The sequence below is a fragment of the Periplaneta americana genome, chromosome 6 (assembly GCF_040183065.1).
Source record: "Periplaneta americana isolate PAMFEO1 chromosome 6, P.americana_PAMFEO1_priV1, whole genome shotgun sequence".
NCBI lineage: Eukaryota > Metazoa > Arthropoda > Insecta > Blattodea > Blattidae > Periplaneta > Periplaneta americana.
Window position 1 is genome coordinate 35,298,195 of NC_091122.1, and position 22,554 is coordinate 35,320,748.

General features: G+C 34.4%; 1 protein-coding gene across 2 annotated transcripts; it reads right to left on the reverse strand.

Moving 5' to 3' along the window:
• Nucleotides 1-1,008: 1,008 nt before the first annotated feature.
• Nucleotides 1,009-21,698, reverse strand: CCT6 (chaperonin containing TCP1 subunit 6). Of its 2 annotated transcripts, XM_069827838.1 has the most exons (11): nt 21,478-21,698; nt 20,761-20,824; nt 20,458-20,592; nt 17,498-17,671; nt 14,812-15,026; nt 9,985-10,144; nt 9,639-9,818; nt 7,831-7,978; nt 6,488-6,628; nt 3,843-4,011; nt 1,009-1,864 (listed from the first exon to the last, which is right to left on the reverse strand). In XM_069827838.1, the coding sequence occupies exons 1-11, from the start codon at nt 21,612-21,614 to the stop codon at nt 1,792-1,794; spliced, it is 1,596 nt and encodes a 531-aa protein (XP_069683939.1). In that variant the 5' UTR covers nt 21,615-21,698; the 3' UTR covers nt 1,009-1,791. The 2 variants fall into 2 exon arrangements, with proteins under 2 accessions (XP_069683939.1, XP_069683940.1); XM_069827839.1 differs by lacking the exon at nt 3,843-4,011.
• Between the last annotated feature and the right edge of the window lie 856 nt (nt 21,699-22,554).

Genomic DNA, 22,554 nt, shown 5'->3' on the forward strand with positions numbered 1-22,554 from the left:
CAATAATAATTGGTGAATTAAATTGGAGTGTTTAAATATTTCACTTACCATCAGCTGTAAGCAACTAATACAAATTAAATTAAAGAGTAATAATAAATTTATATTTAAGTATGGGACATATTATGATACTAAAAAATGGTATGATTGTGAGAAACATTCTAAAAAAATAAAATGAAAGCCGTTGCAAGGAAAGTAGGTGAAATAAAAGGAAGCATTTGCAGTTGAATGTGGAGAAAGAATAACTCGTATCTTGTGTAATTTTAATATTACAATCTGATTACCCAGATTCAGGCACCCTGTTATAGTATAGTATATACAGTCGCGAAGCTCAATACGTAGTAAATATGCAAACATTAGATAGTTGCTCACCACTAGGATCGCTAATATCGCCTCATTACAGGCAATGCAAAATAGTAGTCACAGTCTATTGTTTCTACCACCCTCAAAACTCAAGCTTCGTGACTGTATATAGTAGACTGTGATATTACGATGTAAGGTTGGAAAATGCTTTTTACAAAAATCAAAGAGAAGTTTAAAAAACGAGCAGAGCGAGTTTTTCAATTTCCGAGATTTTGTAATGCACTTCACAAACGTGAAATGTACATTTTTTGCACGATCATGTTTTTAAAATTGCAAATAAAATATATTTTGCATTGAAAATTTAGAGCAATATTATTCAAGACTCTTTACAAAACTGCACTGCAATGGTAACTAAATAACGAAAAGTGCACTGTAATGGATCTATTTCAGTACAGTTTTAGGTTATGAAGAGGTCAAATGACTTTACTGTCAAACGCCTGGCATTAGAAAACAACAACAACAAGGTTATGAAGAATGGTTTCCATAGCAACAAGTTTCTGAGTAAGAATTCTAATTTTCAAGACCTAACAACAATAGCTGTAAATATAACAAAAAACACGATCGTGCAAAAACATATTTTATAGCTGGCATATGTGATTATTGAAGTTTGTAATTCAATAATTTGCATTTTTAATAAGAAAACAACACTGACAATACTGTTGTGATTTATTACCATATTTGTTGTTTAAAAACAAACACGTATCTCAGTGTGAATGTAATTTTATTACAGGTCACTTGTTTCCTTACGTAACAAGCATGCAAGCCTTACATAGTCTGTGTCATGAATTAAGCAAATATGTAATGTATTAGGAAATGGGTCAAAAGTATCGAAATGTAAGCTTGACATATCTACTCTTGAAATGCACGGTGGAAAATGCAAGAGCACTTTTACTACCTAGTTTCATGTTATATAGGTATATAAAATTTCAACTAGGTCCTTAATTCAAAGTGCCAAATGCAACCACAAATGTTAGACTTCACTTTGATTGTAACCAATTTTTTTTAATGAAATAATATAAATCGTTCAAGTAAGTTAGAAAAAAATTAATTGAAAACATCCTCCAGAATTGCAATTTAACTTCTTAAATAAAAAAAAAAACTTTTTTTTTTTTTTTCATTCAAATACAAAATATTAAGTGTTTAGTTTCAGTTTGCTGGCAAATGTCCAGTATAATAAGTTAGTCAGATCAATAATTAACTACGAACAGATACAATGAACTGTGTATCCACAATATACAATGATGAACTTTTCGGTATTAGCTGTGATGATGTAAAAATTATAAAAAAAACAAATTATGGGAACCTGTATTAAAATACTGCTAGTTGAGTCTTCTTGTATTTCATTAAAGCAATTTATTTCATCCAGTAGCAGTAATGATGACAATGAGGTGTATTGGGAATGCCGATGTCCATGGTCTTCTAATCACATCTTCAACCTTTCAGAGATGACATTCCAGCTCTCATTATTTCATCCACCAGTAGCAAATTACTTGCTATCACAGAACTGCCAACACACAAATACAAAAACATGAAAGATAAATATGACCACGTGTTCAACAGATAAGAATGACATAACCTTCAAACTACCTAATTACTAGAGATACTATTTTACGTTAAACAAAAACTGCATGATTCCAGCACAAAAAATTATTCAATTTGGCATAAAATTATGGTGAATAGTAATTTATTTATGTGCTATTTCCAGTTAAACAATAGTACAAACTGTGACAGTCAACCACGTGTTCAACAGATAAGAATGACATAACCTTCAAACTACCTAATTACTAAAGATACTATTTTACGTTAAACGAAAACTGCACAATTTCAGCATAAAAAATTATTAATTTTGACATAAAATTATGGTGAATAGTAATTTATTTGCGTGTAATTTCTAGTTAAACAAAAGTAGAAACTGATAGTCACGTGTTCAACAGATAAGAATGACATAACCTTCAAACTACCCAATTACTAGAGATACTATTTTACGTTAAAAACTGCATGATTTCAGCACAAAAAATTATTATTATTTGGGTTTTCTTTAGAGTTAAACAATAGCAGAAACTATGACAGTCAAAGAGAATGACAATGTATCTGTGTGTGGTGCAGAATTGCAGTGATTTCGTTGCACAATTTTGACACAATGCCCAAAGAGAAATCAAAATTTGGTCGAGGTTCAACTCTTCAAAGCTAATCTCGAAACTTGTAAAGTGAAGCTTGGTGCTCTCAAGTCCAGCTGGATGTTGCACATACAATATTAATCAATATCGCATATGCTTAGCTGAAAATTGATAGTTGCAAGAACATAATGAATAGCAGTACTTTAATGTATGTCATTAAGATACAGTTACAACACATGTAATGAGCGTATTACAGTATGGTCGAGTAAAACAAATGAAGGGTTCAGAACCATAGTGGGCCAAGTGCCATTTACTAAAACCGTAGAAAACAATGGTTAAAATGAAGTTATTACCATAATTCAATGGAAACATATAGCAAGTAATATAAAGTATACACATTCAAACTAAATGATATGTCAATCTTCATTAAACTGTGGTATTCACTTAACTTTAACCCTTGCTTTCTCCGTTTTTCATAAATGATGCTTGGCCCACTATGGCTCTGAACCCTTCGGACATAATTGGTACCTGTAACTTGCTAACAACGACAATTGTAGAATTTCGACAATAATCCAAATTAATGATGTTAAACTGTTAATGACAGTTTATGTAAAGAACAAGAAGAAGAAGATATTTCACAGAAAATAGATATTCAAACATTGCAATCATTTCTAATATTAGTTTTTCATCTATGAAAATCAAACTAAAATACATTCATGGTTTGTAATAAGATTCTAGGCATATTCCTTACTTTTCATTTGAACTTCTGTGGAAATTCACACATAACAGGAAAGATTTACAATCAGACTGGCAATCTTTAAAAAAGAGTGGGAAGGGAGGGTGGAATTTACAACTTGTGACAATGCTTTAAGGAAGGCTCTTTTTCAATCTACAATAGTTGTGCAGTAATCTTGCTGGAAGGGTAAAAATGTATCTTTGGAAAGCGTTTGTCTACTTGATATGAGCCACATTATTTCATTTACCAGTTTATTCTATACAATACAAAATTCGCAAAGAAAATCGTATTGAAATTTCTTGAAGAAGAAAATCGTATTGAAATTTCTTGAAGTGGATCACCATTGTATTGTTTTTTTTTAACATCATATGTGCATCACTACAGATAAACTGAGTTGCTAGATATGAAATATGAGATAAATTCAAACCATTAGTTTAGGAAAGACTGCTGTATGTAGATACAAAAGAAAATTCTTGGTATCAAGGAATGTGAAAACGTGCATTTCCGCAAAAATTTGGAAATCACTATGCCGCATTACTTTGACTAATGAGAAAGTTAAAAATAAAAATAAAAAAAATAATAAAAAAATGTGTAAGGTAAAACATATTACAGGAAGCTTTTTCACTCACCAAGAATTAATAATCTGTTTTTTTACAATATAATTGTCATAAATTCCTGCATCGGCAGGTTTCAAGGCCTCTCCAGAATTGACATCCAAACCAACTGGCTCTCCTAAGAGTCTGGCGTCTTCTTGCAGTTTCACAATTGTATCTTGAGCATCAAATCCGCTGTTTACAGCTGAAAAAAAAAAAAAAGAAGCAAATATTTACATTACATTTTCATTTCACTTTTAAAATAAATTTAAGCAGAATAATAATTAAAAGCCCACATTTCAATATGTCAGGCAAAAAGATATGACATGTGATAAAAAAGGAGGTACAAGGGATACTAGGGAGGAAGAGGAGAGAATAACTACTACTACTACTACTACTACTAATCACTGATGCCAAAAAACTTTCGAATGAAGATGATGTGCCACATTTACTCGAATATAATATGCACTCCAAATTTTTTATCTTAAAATCCAAAAAGTTACTGGTGGACATACTCAGGTCGTTCAAAAATGATTGACACTAAATATTTTTCCTTCACAGTAATCATTTACTGAAACAAAATCAATACAGATTGTGTTATAGATATTCCCCGGCAATGTCTATGCACCTTTGTCATCGTTCTGGCAGTTTCTGTATTTGTGCAGCAAACCAAATTGAACTTGTGAGTTCAAAAAGTCCCAACTCCAGGAGACTAAACTTTTCAAGAGGGAGGAAAAATGTAAATGCTCGACATCCGTTTATAGAAATATGAAATTTATTTATACAATAAAGCAGTAGGCTCTGAACACATCTATAATAGTATACTGTACTGTTCACCTGCCACTGTGCTAAAAAAATTACAAATATGGAGTGAAGTTGGGACGTTCTTCAAATATACGAAACACAAACAATGCAAATTCACAAAGAAACTTACTTGTTAATGTTTATTTCAAACCATTTTTTATATTTTCATCCCAAGTCCTCGTTTGCTGACATATCTGTGTTATCTGATAAAATAAACTATGTGAAAACACAGTATCTTTAGATCTCTCACTTTCTTGGACTTAGCAAGCATTTGTCCAGAATATCATTGAACTTAAATGAATTCTGATATAACACTATTCTTGAGCATGTATGTTAGAGCAATAAAAGACATGACTATAATAACCGATACTTCAGACTTGTGCAGCTGTTGAAACTGGAATGTTTTGAATTCAATCACCTTAAAATTCAGATTATTCTTTTTTGTAGAGTTTTAAAGAAATCTCTGTAACTGATCTTTAAAATTTAGTATCATGTCTCCAGACAACATCACATTTTGTTTCAACAAACTGCATCCAACCCTCATACATCTCCATCTGTGACTCTTCTTGGTGCCTTGTAACCCATAATAATGAATCTATGAATCTAGGGCGCATTGAGAAGTTCTTGAAATATACACAAATTTACGAACGATTTTAAGGCACTTTTCGGCTTGGAGTTGGGACTTTTCTAAATATTGTTCTTGTTTTCTAATGCCAGGCATTTGACAATAAAGTCATTTGACCTCTTGCACTCCAATATTTTTCATGGTCAGCCACTGAAGCACAGATTTTGAGGTGTTCCGAATCCATTTCTTGGTTTGAGTTGCACAATGGACAATTAGGGGACTGATATATTCCAATTCTATGCAGGTGTTTGGCCAGACAGTCATGGCCTGTTGCTAATCTAAATGCAGCTACAGATGATTTTCGTGGTAAATCGGGAATTAACTGTGGATTATGATGCAGAGAGTTCCATTTTTTCCCTTGAGATTGTGTTATCAAATTTGTTTGTTGAAGTCTAAGTATGTAGATTTAATAAATCTTTTCACAGAGTAATACATAGATTTAGTAACAGGTCTGTAAATAGCAGTGCTGCCCTTCTTTGCTAAAGCATCCGCATTCTCGTTTCCCAGGATTCTACAATGGGATGGTTAAATGTAAAAACATGCATTCCAAGAGTATATGCCATAAGTCAATTTCACGAAAAAGTGGAGTTCGGACGTTTTTCAACTCACAAGTTCCATTCTTTGGGGTATCCTAGCGCCATTGCTGGACAACTGCCTGGAGGGAACTTCTTACCCCACAAGATCTCTTTCATTGCATCAAGTAGAGAGTAGCCACTAGCAGCAATATTTGGCAAGTATGGAAGATGAAGCAGCTAAAGCCAGGGTGGCACTGGTCTGGCAAATGAAATGGGCCTTGCATTGTCGTGTTGGAGAAGAACGCCACGCCCCCATTTCCCATGACTGCTAATCTCATGTCAATGTGTGAAGCAGCCAATCCTTCCCTCCAAAGAAACTACACTGTCCATGTCTTAGAGTTGTCCACGAATGCACCCGCACACTGGCACAAATGACACAGCACTGTTCTATCTGTGCGATGTAACAATATCATCTTGTGGCAATATGCAGTTCTATAATCTATCTTCAAGCACACACCAACGCGTATTTTAAACTGCTACTTTTCCAGAGTTATGGAGAGAATGTCAATCATTTTCGAACGACCTAAATAATACGCAACTGTGCTAAGAACTATTCAAGATAAAATTATATTATCAACACGGATTATAAAGGCAACTTTACCTCTAGCTGCTACGTACATCACATTCATCCTCACTTGCAGTATCAGACACACAACAGCAACAATAACACTACTCACCAAGAGTCTTCGGAATGACAAGCAAGGCCTCAGCATAAGCCTGCACCCCAAGCCTCATTTTACCCTTCACTTCATCCTTGTAACGTAACAGTTCTTGATTTGCTGCTATTTCAAAGGCACCAGCACCAGGAATTAGACAACCTATAAAACAAAGCATTTTACCTCTTAATCGCCAGCAAGATGGATACTAATTTGTTCAAAATAGATCTTAATTAACATGAGTTTGTGATTGGTTCTTTCACTAGCCATGATTCCTACTCTAGCAATATAAGGAATATTTATTACATCAATGGTAAAATTACAGTGATTATGATAACCAGCAAAACTTTGGTATTGGGTTATTTCATACGCCACCAATCTATGACATAGTAACCTTTCATATCTGGTCACCCACTGCAGTCTCCTGAGTTCATTTCTAGTTTATGAAGTGCACAATGAGCTATTTGTGCCTAAATGCTTCAGTAGATGTCTACACCCTTACTGAGGAAGGAGAATCTTTCATAAATAGTCATGTTATTGCCCTTAGCCAAGATGTTGTGAATTTGCAATTTTCAGGTTTAGTCGCAATTTTATATAAGCACTTCATAGCATTTTGATTTAAGGCAACATGCCTGGACCCATATTATGGAATGAGCACTGGTTCCAGTATTCATGAAGAAAGATATTTTCTCGTGAAATTTCAGCCAGTGCATGTGACAGGTGCTCACCCAGCATTGTGAGGAATTGGAAATGGAATGGAATTTTCGGGAGGGGTGCACTATGGCCCAGCACTGCGACCTGTTATGATCTATTGTGCTAATCCTCAAGCTAGGTGCATTCCCAAACCCAAACTGGCTGACTATGCTGAAGTTAGCTGTGTACCCAGGTTTCAAGCAGGCAATCCCTCTTGTTCCTAGGCCAGCCTCCTCTGTGCATCACCAGCACAGCTATTAGGGAATGCTATGGGATGATGATGAAATGGAGAAATGGTGACGGAATGATGTAGATGTCTAATATGGGGAAAAATGGGAGAACCCCGAGATAAACCCCAATTTCGATCCTATCTGCCACAAGTGTCATTATGGATTTTTCAATGAATATGGTAGAAGATTAAGTATCGCCTGGACATAGTCCAGTGCTTAAATACAGCTTTACAAAAAGGTATTGATGTTTCTTTATATAACTGTGTAAACAAAGGTAATAAATATAATTGTTTCAGAAATATGATTTTTGCTTTTTCATCAGTTCTCTGCCAGACATAGCATATTTTTAAACGGACACATGTTGAATGGAGAATAATAGCATATTATATATAATGCACTGATGCTGCACTTCCTTAGAAATAACAAAAGCCAGAAACTTACCATCATCTATAGCATTCTTGATGGCCCGTAATCCATCACGAACTGCATCCTTAATCTGAGTGAGTGTGTGTTTGTTAGGTCCTTTGATTAAGATGGTCACACTCTGTGGGAACTTGCACTCCTCCACAAACGTAAATTTGTTCTCACCCTGTGAAAAAGTCATTAAAATTGTTATAATCATTGTACACCACTGATTTGTTCAGCTGGTTACTAATGCCTTCTGATATGGTCTCTACAACTTGACAATGTTAATCTGACAGTGTCGAATTTTTTCTAAGGAGAGAAAACATGGAAGATGGAATTCATATCCCCTAATGACAGAATGAAAAAGATGACTGGCAGAGATAAATTCTGACATGGGCAAGACATGGTTAGTAAAGTTGGCTCGAAACCTCTAATTCAGGAACTAGATTCTTTTATTTATAGTATTTCTACAATATGTGACCCATGGTTAAGTTTTCTTTTATTACGAACAATGTTATAGAATTTTAACACATCTTAGAATTCATTCATGTTAAGGATTTTTATTATCTTGAAGAATCTAATAACATCAGCACAATTTGAACCCATTATCCTTGATTTCACAGCAAAATATGATAACTTCGTATTCTATTTTTCTTGCTTTAATGCTTTCATTTGTAATTTGATGTAAAGTATATAAAAAATGCTTTCACAAACTAAAAACCTCAAATTCTATTTTACTCAAACAGTGGTTCTAATAGCAACAGGTTCTAAGCTATTAAGTCAATATATCACTGTACTGATAGTAATATATCACTGTACTGATAGTAAATTTCAATCAGTGATCATATTTGAGTGCTACAATGGAAGTTTATTATATATACATAATATTTTGGTAGTTAAAGCTTTAAATGAGCATAACATAATATGAAGATAGTTCGTCCTATAGTTACCTTTGGTTCAGAGACATGGACATTTACAAAGAAAGAACTCCTTAAGAAGTTTTGAATGAAAGATTCTGCATAGAATCTTTGGCCCAGTCAATGATCATAAAGGATGGAGGATACGCTCCAACAATGAACTTCTTAACCTGACAGGAGGTCAAGATGTTGTAAAATTTATGAAAGCTCAAAGACTGAGATGTCTGAAACACGCACTCCTATTAGAATGTTAAAGGGGAGATTATATAACAGGAGGAGAAGGGATATCCAAAGATCTTGAAATTATGGGAGTGAGAGGATGGATTAATTTGAAGGACAAAGTAAGATGGAAGGCGGCTATTAAGGAGGCCAAAACCCACCTCAGGTTGTAGCACTAACTGATGATGATGACATAATATGTTGTTGTTTTCTAATGCCAGGCGTTTGACAATAAAGTCATTTGACCTCTTGCACTCCAATATTTTTCAAAGATATCATGACCAGCCACTGAAGCACAGATTTTGAGGTGTTCCGAATCCATTTCTTGGTTTGAGTTGCACAATGGGCAGTTAGGGGACTGATATATTCCAATTCTATGCAGGTGTTTGGCCAAGCAATCATGGCCTGTTGCCAATCTCAATGCAGCTACAGACGATTTTCGTGGTAAATCGGGAATTAACTGTGGATTTTAATGCAGAGAGTTCCATTTTTTCCCTTGGGATTGAGTTATCAAATTTTGTTTGTTGAAGTCTAAGTATGTAGATTTAATAAATCTCTTCACAGAGTAATACGTAGATTTAGTAACAGGTCTGTACGTATAATATGAAAATTTCCAGTGAAGCTTTCATTCAAATGAAAATCCTCTGAATATTATTTATAAGTTGCATAGCCTATATAGTAATATTGTGAAAAGTGTCAACCACTTACCAATACATGTTCGTACACAAGGCCAGCATAGCCAAGGTTCTCCTCTGTGATGTCATCTACACTATTCATGGCAGTACCTCCACAAGCCAAAGCCAGACGTTCCATATTACGTCTCTTAGCTCGACGGAGGGCAATAATGCCTTCCTTTGCCATCATGTCCAGTGACATGGGGTCAATACCCTAAGAAAAACAATAATATGTTAATATTTCTGATGCTGTTGCAAATGGTGTACTTAACATGTAGAATTATTTTACTGTTTGTTAGCTTACACAAAAGCTCTTTTATAACCACCCACAACTCAGAGAATACACGATAAATTTAACTCTCTCTCAGGCTTAAACTTACCTTCTGGTTTATAACTACAAATCTCTTGTCTGTATTGTCGCACAGCTTCTTTTTCAGCTCTATCACCTTCTGAACTCGCTTCTCAATGAATTCTCGTTCAGCTGCCACAAGTTTTTCTCTCTCTTCTGCAGATTTGTAGAAGAATCCAGAGTTCACCTCACTGCACACAAACATTTTAATATTTGAAAAACTGTCGAAATGTCCGTATGTATTAACTGCACACTCTTTCAGATCTTTTCCCTTACTAAAATAGCTAGTATCTTAGCACATATTGAAAAGTATATGTTTCACTCTATTAACATTTATAATATCGTATGGCTTTGATTGTTATTAATTGAGGACGTCACTTGAATAAGGGCGTATAGAGCAAAATGTAGTTCTGATATAAACTAATTTCAATGTTTGTCAGCTGTTAGGTTTATCTCAGTTGTATCGAAAAAGTTTTTCACTGTCAAATTATACTTTTTCGACACAACTACGATTCAACCTGACAGTTGACAAACACTGAAATCAGTTTATATCAGAACTACATTTTGCTCTATACACCTTTATTCGGGTGACGTCCTCAATTCATTCCACAAACCTGTGGTGGTTATTGAAATGACAAAGTATTGTGATAAATACGATGTTTAAGAGAAGGATGATTTATGACTTCTGTAACAAATATTACCAGTAGATAATGGTGTAGATCAGTGTTCCGCAACCGGTGTGATGCGAACTTTTACCTATTATTGTAAGAAATTAATCAAATTAATTAAAACTAAATTCCTCTCTCTGCTGACACAATTAACTGCCCAGCTAGTGACATGGCCAGTGACATCCAAGACATTATGAAGGATAAAATAAAGAGCAGTCAGAAGTTCTCACTTCAGATCAACGAGTCCACCGATATTAGCGGTCATGCACAACTTGTCTTACATTCGGTACATTGATGGGGATGTAATTGCAATTTTTTTTTATGCAAACTGCCCGAGTGAGCAACTGGTGAAGAAATGTTTCGTACAACTAATGAATATGTGGTCCGTAATGAATTAACATGGGAGGATTGTATTGTTGTTTTAAGAGATGGAGCCGCTTCTATGACAGACTGAATGAAAGAATTAATGGCTGAAGTACGTGAAGTAGGCCTATATCCTTACATATGGGCGACCATTGTCTCATTCACCGTGAAGCCATTGTTTTGCCATCTCCTCTGAAAATTGTGATGGACGAAGTAGTAAAAGTCGTGAACTTCATCAAATCGCGGTCCCTAAATATGCGGCTTTTTCTGTTTTGTGTCAGGAAATGCGATCAGAGCACACTATACTCCTCCTACATAAGAACATTGAAATTAGAACTTCTCGAAGTACCTTTGGAAACATTTTGGTTGTCAATAAGGAGTTAATACCTGGCTATCTCTGAGATGACAGTTAATATATTATTGCCATTTTCAACTACATAATACATGTGTGAACTGGGCTTCTCGACATTAACTGAAATTAAAACATTAAAGAGGAAGAGACTCAAATCCATCTATGAAGAAATTAGGCTTGAACTGTCAACGATTCTACCGTGGATCAGCCACCTGTGTGCAGCTAAGCAGGTTCAAGTATCACATTGAAAGTATGAGTTGAGTTATTTACTTTAATATTAGTAGTAGAAATGTGTATTTTCTACAGTGAATTAAAGTTCATAAATTGTTAATAAATACAAGAGTCCATTTTTGTTTAACAATAATAACAATAATAATAATAATAATAATAATAATAATAATAATAATAATAATAATAAAAAATTTGATTACATTACGTAATTATATTAGGAGAGTCACATCATATATTTTTGAGGGGATTAACGTTTTTGGTGTGCAGTGTTGAGTCTAGGCATGTCTAGGGTGTGCCATGAGTAGAAAAAGATTGTGGAACACTGGTGTAGATTAATGATTGTGCCCATCTTGAGAATATGGCTGACAATTTTCAGCATTGATGACAAATTTTTATAAGCTTCACATGAACATTAAATTGACTTTCCCAGTGCTTGATATTAATTCTTCTCAGGTTCTCAGCTGGGCGAGTGGGATTATTGATTCCAAGCTTGACTAGCTCTGCCATCTTCTTCAGGCACTTCAGTCCCTGAAGAAGATGGCGGAGCTAGTCATCGAAAGCTTGGAATCAACAATCCCACTCGCCCAGCTGAGAACCTGAGAAGAATTAATCATTACATTTTTGCTTCAACCTAGTGTAAACACTTAAGTAGACTCAAGAAATTAAGAAAACAGTTCATGGTGATCAGTGCTTGAGTGATACTCAGTGGCTGACTTGGTGCTCTGGATGGTGAAATCATGCATTGTAATCGTCATTTGATAGTTTGAAAAATAGCCGAAGACTCCAACATATCATTAGGATCTTGCAATGGCATCGTCACGACAAAATTAGAAATGCACTAGATAACTGCGAAGTTAGTCCCACGATTTTTGACACAGATCAAAGAGACAATCAAGTTGCCATTCACCCATCAGAAACATTTTGATCACTATAACAAAGCTGAAAATTACATGAAAGAAATTATAACAGGCAATAAAAGATGAGTTTTTGGATATGATGCCGAAATGAAAATGCACTCTTCACAATTAGCTGGAAAAATTCTCTGGGACCAAAAAAGTGTGGCAGGTCAGGTAGAATCTCAAAGTAATTTCAAGAGCTTTTTTTTTTTTTGACATCCAGTGTGTTGTGTATTATGAATTCTTACGTGAGGAACAAATTGTGAACTATTAGTATTATCTCGATGTGTTGAAACGTCTGAGAAATATAATTCAGGATAAAAACAACTCCTGGTTCCTTTATTTTCTTATTTTCCAAAATGAAATTCACACTGACGAAATGAATGGGAATTCGCAGACAAAATTATGTGTAATCTCCCACTCCCACCCAAGAAAAAAGCCTACCACAATTGCTTCCAAAAGTGACAACGGCATTGGGACTAATGCATAAAACAGGGGAGAAGTACTTCAAATGCGATCAGGCTCACTTAGTTCCAGGTTATGTGCGAAAAAAAATATAAAAATATTTTAAAATAGTTCCGGAACTATTTGAACAGATTTTGAATAAAATTACTAGGAACAGTCCTGTTATAATTTTAACTACTAAACATATATACAGTATATATTATATAAAATACCCATTTAATCCCGAATACCATCTGCCTCTGAATAAGACCCAAATCCTAAATTTCTAACAACAAAATTGAGACCACGATATGAAAGACCTGAATAAGACCCACACCCGATTTTCAGAAGCAATATTTTTTCAAGAGTGGTATTTGGAATTATATGGTAGTCCACTGTTCTGAAGTAGTAGTCAGTGTGTCTGACTGCGAAACTAGCAGGCCTGGGATCAAATCCTGGTTGGGACAAGTTGCCAGGTTGAGGATTTTTCAGGAGTTTTCTTCCAACCATTAAGAGCAAATGTTGGGTAACTTCCGGCACCAGACCCTGGGTTCATTCTGCTATCATTATCACCATCTTCACCAGCCTGGCTACTTCTTTTATACTCATATATCATCCTGTCACCCAGGGCTAACAGAAAAAAAAAAATATATATATATATATATATATAATATCTGTGAAGACTTGGAAGACGGGGAGAGAGGGGAAATAGAAGTATGGGCATCAACTGATCAAATCCCTCTCCTCTCCTTACTGGTTATACTCCTGCATGAGAGGAAAAAAATCTCACTCCTCTCCACTCATGTTACCATAGAGTTAGCAGTTATAAACTTAAAAAATGTAACCATCAACTGTACAATATATTAAGAGCATTGCACAAGGCTGTTTCTCTCCATGCAAACAAACCTATGATTTAAAAATATACATACATAGTAATAAACGACATATTACAACATAACATAGACAGGTCATGACAGTCTAGCAGCACACCTCTGAAAAATAAAGATTTTCACAACAATGAATGCCGACCACCTTCTTACCTGCAGGAAACTTGACGCTAAACAGCAGCAGACAGCTGACTTGGCTAATGTTTAGGTGAGGGGTTTGAACTTTTTCCATTGCTGGTTGTCACAATCAAAAAATTAAGACAACATTTCGAAGGGTGGTTCTCCCTTCGTCTTCAGGTGGAAGGAAGGAGGGAAAGGAAAAACCTACTGTCGGGATCGTTACGTACAGCTATTCTGTATGACTGATCGATTGATTCCTGGCTTCGGTGGAGATTCTAATTAAGAAAAATCCGAAGTCATTAGCAGTATGTTGGCACTAAACCAAACAGAATAAAAAGATGGGCGTGAAGTGGCTAAAAAATTGATGAAAGACACACAAAAGGAGGGGGTGGGGAACTAAAAAAATTAACAAGTGTTATGATATCTCGATAGAAAATAAAAGAAGGTAAGAAAAGGAAAAAAAGGAAAAAACTAGTAACAAGGACATGATAAAAACTACTACTGCCACCTAGCGGTAGCAGACATTACTACTAACTACTAAGCTGCAACACTAGGTTGCGTTGTCTAATAGTGGAGATGACCCCAGATGGTCTATGTGGTGTTGAATGAGGGGTTGGAAAAAGTCCAAACCCCTCACCTAAACATTAATGATCCACCATTGCTTTCCAACCCCTCATTCAGATCAACATTGGCTAAATTGTACTGGACAGTAAGATTCCAAATGAACTAAATGATTTCAGTTGGAAGACCATTGGTGGAAGAAGAAGAAGAAGAAGAAGAAGAAGAAGAAGAAGAAGAAGAAGAAGAAGAAGAAGAAGAAGAAGAAGAACAACAACAACAACAACAACAACAAGACGACATAATATTTCTCATATGTTATTAATTTCTCAGACTCACCTCTTCTCATACTCCATACTAACGTTGCATGTGAGAATGTAGGCATTCTCAACCCGTTTAGGCATATCTGGATGTCGAGATCCATGATCTAACACAAGACCACGGACCAGAGTAGTTTCTGTTGAGGTCTTATGCTGCATCTCCATGATCTCTATCATATGTAAATCGATTGGCTTGTCTCCCTGACGCACAGCCAACACTGCATCCACACATACCTGGAACAAAATGTATAAATCATAAAAATATTACAAATAAATTTAAGCGCGAAACTATCTCAATGTTAGTTATTAGGAAATGTATTAAACTTGTAATAAGAAAGCAACAGAAACAAAGAATCTGTAACTTCACAAAACTTCCAATTAAAATTTCTTACGTCTCCACTCTGAATTTTCAGCATGTTTTAATGAAATACAGTAAAAGCCCAATATAGCACAGTCCGATTTACTGTGAATTCGTATTTAAGGACTATTTTTCCTTTATGATGTTTTGATAACATAATTATTATACATAATATATTCTCTGAACTTGCAGAGTGCTCTTTTAATTAATTAGTAACTCCTTTAAATCTACTTCAACATGGGGAAATGTTCATACAGGGGTCCCACAAGGATCTATATTAGGGCCTCTTCTTTTTCTAATTTTTATAAATGACCTTGGCCCCATAATAAAAGGAATAGGTTATCCTATACTATTTTCAGATGACATAAGTATCATAATTACAGACAAGAACTTTGCCACATTCAAATATAAAACAGAAATAATTCTCCTTAAAATTTATGCCTGGTTTACAACCAATAAACTAGCATTAAACATTAATAAAACTAACATAATTCAATTTAAAGCCACTTCAAATTTAATCTCTGAAACATTGGACACAACTATCAACAACATACCTCTACTACAAACATCAACAACCAAATTTCTTGGTTTGCATATTAATAATACAATAAATTGGAAAAATCATATCAAAGAAATAACCCCCAAACTTAGCTCAGCATGCTTCGCAATTAGGTCGTTACAACAATTTCTAAACAGCAGTATCTTAAAGACAATATATTTTGCCTATTTTCATTCCATTATGTCCTACAGAATAATATTTTATTTTGGGGAAATTCTGTAGATTGTAAAAATATATTCTTATTACAAAAAAGAGTCATTTGAATAGTAGTTGGTGCAAAGGCTAGAGAATCATGTAGATTATTTTTTAAAAAATTCGAGATTCTAACCTTAACAAATCAATACATATACTCTACAATAAATTTCCTCTTGTGTAATAAAGAAAATTTTCCAACTAACTCAGCCATACATAGTATAAATACCCGCAGAAGGAATGATTTGCATATGCCATCATCAAATTTATCATGCTCTCAAAGGGGAGTACGTTACATGGTGATAAAAATGTTCAATAGTCTTCCTGAAGACATTAAGAATCATAGCCAAAACCCTGCATTATTTAAGGCAAAACTAAAAAATTACTTAATATCTCACACTTTCTATTCTGTAGATGAATTCTTGACATTTCACAGTACTGTGTAAATATTATAATACTATTAAATGGTAAACATATTACATTGTATAAAATATTGTTATTAAGGTATTAATTCTGTACATATTTCATATTTGCATTTTATATGTATTGCATTTTATTCTTAAACGTAAGACTTGGACATGTTCTTTATTCTATGCTTTAAAGCAAATGTAAGAATATTATGGAACGAATAAATCTATCTATCTAGGTAACTCTTTGGCAATGATCATTACAGAACATTGTAACAATCAATAACACGAATTACAAAGAGTTGAATATTAAAGTCATGCTTTAAAAATGCCAGACATTTTGCCAATTTTTAAAATGCCTGAAGGATAGGAGGACAAGATCAAAAAGGAGGAAATGTCCTCTAAAGGGCGGACACCTGGTCATCCTGTCTTCACACTTTTCTCTTAATATTTTTACATGATATATATTTACATAATGTTTTGAAGGGAAATATTTAAAATTACAAGAGATAATCATAACATACATTTCAAATGTTACTTTGATATGTTGACAAGAATAATATAATTAGTTGGATTTTCAAGAAACGTCTACAAACTGTGGGGCTCTTTCAAAGAGAACTCATTTGTAGAATGTGCAAGCAGCACCCAGAAACTGCAAAGCACATACTGCTTGAATGTGGTGCCTTAGATAGGAGACTTCAATTTTTTGAAACCCTGTCCCAAGCAGTATAAGTAAACCTATCACAGAAGTGAAGATTCTGGAACTTATCATGAATAAGGAACTAGAACTCATATGATTGGTCAAGGGATAGCACAAAAAGTCCAAGAGACTGACGTGCAAGAGTCAAAGAATTCTCAAACTTCACCTTTTCTTAGTACTACTAGTCAGGTTTACTATCAATACAGCCTAGCATTAGTTGAAACTGCGACACAATTTCACTACCTAATTCTCACAATGCATGAAATCAGTAAAATGTTTTTAAATAATGTTGGAAACAATTCCTTCACAATATGACTTAATAATGTACAGTATACCATTTCGGTGCATTACTTCAGGATATATAAAGTCAATTTATAGCACTGTACCTGTCACTGGATAAAAGAAATAAAAAAACTACACCATTATCTAATGCTATGAAAGTCATAAATCTTCTATTCTCTTAAACATCACATTTATCATGATACTTACGTCCGTGAGAACATCCGCAAGTTGCTGATGAACTTTAGTACGCAGTGAAGTTCGTGCCACATTTAACAGATTTTCACGTGTTGGTTCAATCTTGATCTTAAGTTTCTCCAGAATTTCAAGAGTCTTGGCTCGTGCCTTGTCAAACCCTTCTGTGACAATACGTGGATGAAGACCCTGCAATGAAATTCAGAATATTTAAGAAAAGGGGCACAAAATTATATGAAGCTTCTGAGCTTCTGCTTCTGTGTGTATGTATTCTATACAAGAATAACTTAAAGCTTCATGAGGAAGGATGATACGTAAAAAAAGCACACCTATTATTTATAATCTTCCTTGAATAGAAATGTATTGTACATTTATGCACAGGATGAGTGATGTCGGACACTGAAATGAAAGTACTGGTACCGTATATTATCGCATAATTTCCTCTCATTTTCCTGAAGTTTTTGACCGAAAAACACTGGTGTTTTGGTGTTTTTCGTCCAAAAATTATGAGAGTATATTTTCCGAAGGGATGTATAAAGTAGCTGAATGTGTTCATAAACGTATAATTTGTTAATTCAATTTCATTATGGATGCTGGCTCTAAGTCTCGGATTCTTTCATCTGGTCGGAAAAATGAGGGTTAATGAAGACATGCATAAACAAATAAATATACACAATAAAACGACTACATTAAATTACGAGTAACTTATATATATAAAATAAAAATATGGTATATAGGCCTACATAAGTTCCTTTAAAACAGTTGAATAAACACTGTTAAATCACACACAATGATTTTTCATGTCTTTTCCTCCACCCTATTCTATACTCTGTTGTCATCACTTTCATCAGTACCATCACTATTTTCATACACATTTGATACAGATAACACATTATCACAGTCTAGTATATACAGTCACGAAGCTCAATACATAGTAAATATGCATCCATAGTTGCTAACCACTAGGATCACTACTATCGCCTCTTACAGACAATGCGAAATAGTATTGGCACAGTCTATTGTTCCTAGTACCCTCACAACTCAAGCTTCGTGACTGTATATACTAGAGTGTGACATTATCTCGTTCATTTTCATTATTCCACAACATGTTATCCTCGGACCTATCAACAGCACAGGACATTCTTAATAATTTTCTCAGTGATCAAACCTCCATGCTTGGATTTTCGCTTACACACTGTCAGTATAGATGGTTTGTAATGGTACTTGTAGTGGAGTTAAAAAGAAAACCAAAAGAGATAGCACAACTTAGATGGAGCAGGTACAGGTCTATTGTTAGGAGGTCACTGACCCTGGAAATCACGGTCGAAAATTTATGGAATGTCAAACAAATGGTAAAGAAAACTTTCCACCACAAACTGGTTGAAAGTAATTCCAACGTCTTTTCTGGGGAAAGAAATATGCGATGTTTAATTTCAATATTGTTAATAAAAAAATTTTTGGAAGGGGGAAATTACGTAAGGGGAGTGGGTTTATGCGATAAAATACGATATGCAGATATTTTTGTAGTTGTATATAAAATTTAATGATTAAATGATAAATGTCATGTTCCTTAGTTATTAAGTTACAAAGTAGCCTATCTACTTAAAGACGAACTATACTTACTTACTTACTGGGTTTTAAGGAACCCAGAGGTTCATTGCCATCCTCACATAAGCCAGCCATTGGTCCCTATCCTGAGCAAGATTAATCCAGTCTCTACCATCATATCCCACCTCCCTCAAATCCATTTTAATATTATCTTCCCACCTACGTCTGGCCTCCCCAAAGGTCTTTTTCCCTCCGGCCTCCCAACTAACACTCTATATGCATTTCTGGATTCGCCCATATGTGCTACATGCCTTGCCCATCTCAAACGTCTGGATTTAATGTTCCTAATTACGTCAGGTGAAGAATACAATGCATGCAGTTCTGTGTTGTGTAACTTTCTCCATTCTCCTGTAACTTCATCCCTCTTAACCCAAATATTTTCCTAAGAACCTTATTCTCAAACATCCTTAATCTCTTTTCCTCTCTCAAAGTGAGAGTCCAAGTTTTACAACCATACAGAACAACCGGTAATATAACTGTTTTATAAATTCTAACTTTCAGATTTTTTGACAGAAGACTAGACGATAAAAGCTTCTCAACCGAATAATAACACGCATTTCCCATATTTATTCTGCGTTTAATTTCCTCCCGAGTGTCATTTATATTTGTTACTGTTGCTCGAAGATATTTGAATTTTTCCACCTCTTCGAAAGATAAATCTCCAATTTTTATAGTTCCATTTCGCACAATATTCTGGTCACGAGACATAATCATATACTTAGTCTTTTCGGGATTTACTTCCAACCCTATCACTTTACTTGCTTCAACTAGAATTTCCGCGTTTTCCCTAATCGTTTGTGGATTTTCTCCTAGCATATTCACGTCATCCGCATAGACAAAAAGCTGATGTAACCCATTCAACTCCAATCTCTATCTATTATCCTGAACTTTCCTAATTGCATATTCTAGAGCGAAGTTAAAAAGTAAAGGTGATAGTGCATCTCCCTGCTTTAGTCCGCAGTGAATTGGAAATATAGCTCACATAATAATAATAATAATAATAATAATAATAATAATAATAATAATAATACATTATTTTATTCGCCATTAAATATGTAACAATATAACAAGTAAATGTCAAATATGGTCTAACATAATATTAAATTCTTAAAAACTAGTCAACAGTATAAAAAGCATTCTCTTTTAAAACATTCAAGTGATGTAGGAAATTATATATATATTATTATATATTATATTATTGTTTTATATATAATTTATATTATATATTATTATATTATATATAATATTATAAAATTATGTATACCTGTATAGGCTATCTATAGAAAATTCCATAAACACACAACTATGTTGTTGTGTATGATAATACAGAATCGAATACCGGATCTACCAAAGAATCTTCCACTTACTTCTGATATGTAGAGATCAGCCTGCTTTAGAAGTTCCCCAATGACAAGAACAGTGGAGGTAGTGCCATCTCCAGTCATGTCATCCTGAGCAGTTGATGCACGTGCAATGAGAGATGCTGTGGGATGCTGAATTTGCTGTCAACGCAAGACAAAATTATTGTACGAGTATCATGTTATATGACAATACCAGCATGTCACAAAGACTATTAGGTCTGTACTTCGTTCAGATTAGAAAAAAATTCAATCCTTTATGTAGATTTGTACTGTCTAAAGGAATTATACTTGTGAAGACTTCATATTTACCATTTCATGAAGCAAAACATTTCCATCCTTCGTAATTTTGATCTCACCTGCACCAGACACCAACCTGTGTGAACACAATTAGCCATGAGTTTCAAGGCTATAGATCAATATTATCGACCTACAGTGAGTGAGATATAAGGTTGTGATTAACACTGCGTGGTCAAACTCACATGTGTTGAGGCTCGGTGTCATCTTGCCCAATTCACGAGATCATGACCCTCTTCCGTCACCCCTCGGTCAAGAATCTTAGACCACTTGCATTAATTACTCACCGGTTTGGCGAACATTATCATAATTTGTTTTCTCCTATATTTACCGGTTACTGTTACTTCTTTCCAAATAGGCTAACCAAGGAAAACGTATAATAGGTCATACTGAATCATATTAATGAAAATATATAAAAATGTGTGAAACTAACATATTACTCGGGGTGGTGTAATGCATGTTTTTTCCTGTTTTTTTACAAGTATAGATACAAGAAAGTTAACGCCCTCAAACAATGATTCTTCATTCAGTTTCTGAAACGCCATAGAATTGACTATATATGGTCATACGGGTTTCACTTGTTCTTACTTGTAGGCCTACCGCAGAATTTTCGACACACCAAAATTACTGAATCAGTTATCCACCACGTGTGATGCAAAAATAAAACATTATACATTTTTTTATTTATAACAATATTAACAAATTAAGACCACATGGTCGAAGACTACTTACATCTTCATTGTACCCTTAGGACCTAAATTGGTTCTCATTACATCTTGAATTCCTTTTGCTGCGGATATATTTATTGCTAAAGCTTGAGCAGCTCTAGCAAATTCAGCTTTTGGATTTAGTAACGTAATTGCTGACATTTTTCAATTCTTTCTCACAAACTTTCCTGAGCTATAGTCACCAAAATTCGACAAAAGTCACAGTATCATTGATTGTCAAGCGGTTAGATCTCGCTACATCTGACCAACATAATGTCTCATATATCTATTGACTTCCATCTGTGAACAATAGATCAAACTACATGAACCGGCTGCAGTCGATAAAACTGGTAACGCGCTCTTTTTAAATTGGTACACAATGTTCACGCGCGCTATTTTCGAAAATCTTTACTTTTTTTGTCTACCTTTTTCTCCTTTTCACAATATGATCCAAATGAGGAAGGGGGATTAAATTCACTATGTAATCCTAGTCTAGGGCCCACACAACACTGTGACGCTAAAGGGAGAGTAGTGGGGAGAATAATAATAATAATAATAATAATAATAATAATAATAATAATAATAATAATAATAATAATAATAATAATAATAATAATAGCAGGGCATAAAACCCAGGCTAGTCTAGAAGCCCAAATCTTACAAATCTATCCCTCATCAGAAATAATAATAATAATAATAATAATAATAATAATAATAATAATAATAATAATAATAATAATACATTGTATACTGTACTTCATGACCATGATACATTTCCAGAATTTGGTGGTGACATAGGTTCCAGTACCTACTTGAGACGTTATAGATTCCCTCAGTGAATTATAAAAATAACTGAATTAAATTTACAGAATAAATGTAGAGGTTACTCATATGATTTTTGGGCACTTTGCATTCCAATTAATTTGATATGGATTCATTCTAAAGTATGGTACCGTACAAACCAATATTAACTGACAGGAGGTTTAAGTTTTTGTCAGAAAATAAAAATACAGTAGAACCCCGTTAATACGCTTGTCTAGGGACTGTAGCCTTAAAGCACTGTAAGTGGACAGTGCTATAGACGGTATGGAAAGGGGAAAAC

Bases quoted from the DNA above. Each gene is read 5' to 3' on its own strand.
- CCT6 (XM_069827838.1), bottom strand. From the start codon at position 21,614: ATGTCAGCAATTACGTTACTAAATCCAAAAGCTGAATTTGCTAGAGCT. The intron at 7,979-9,638 runs GTAAGTGGTTGA...ACTTTTTCACAG, and splicing joins TTGTGTACGAACATGTATTG to GGTGAGAACAAATTTACGTT. The intron at 1,865-3,842 runs GTGAGTGAAAAA...GTGTGTTGGCAG, and splicing joins AAACAGATTATTAATTCTTG to TTCTGTGATAGCAAGTAATT.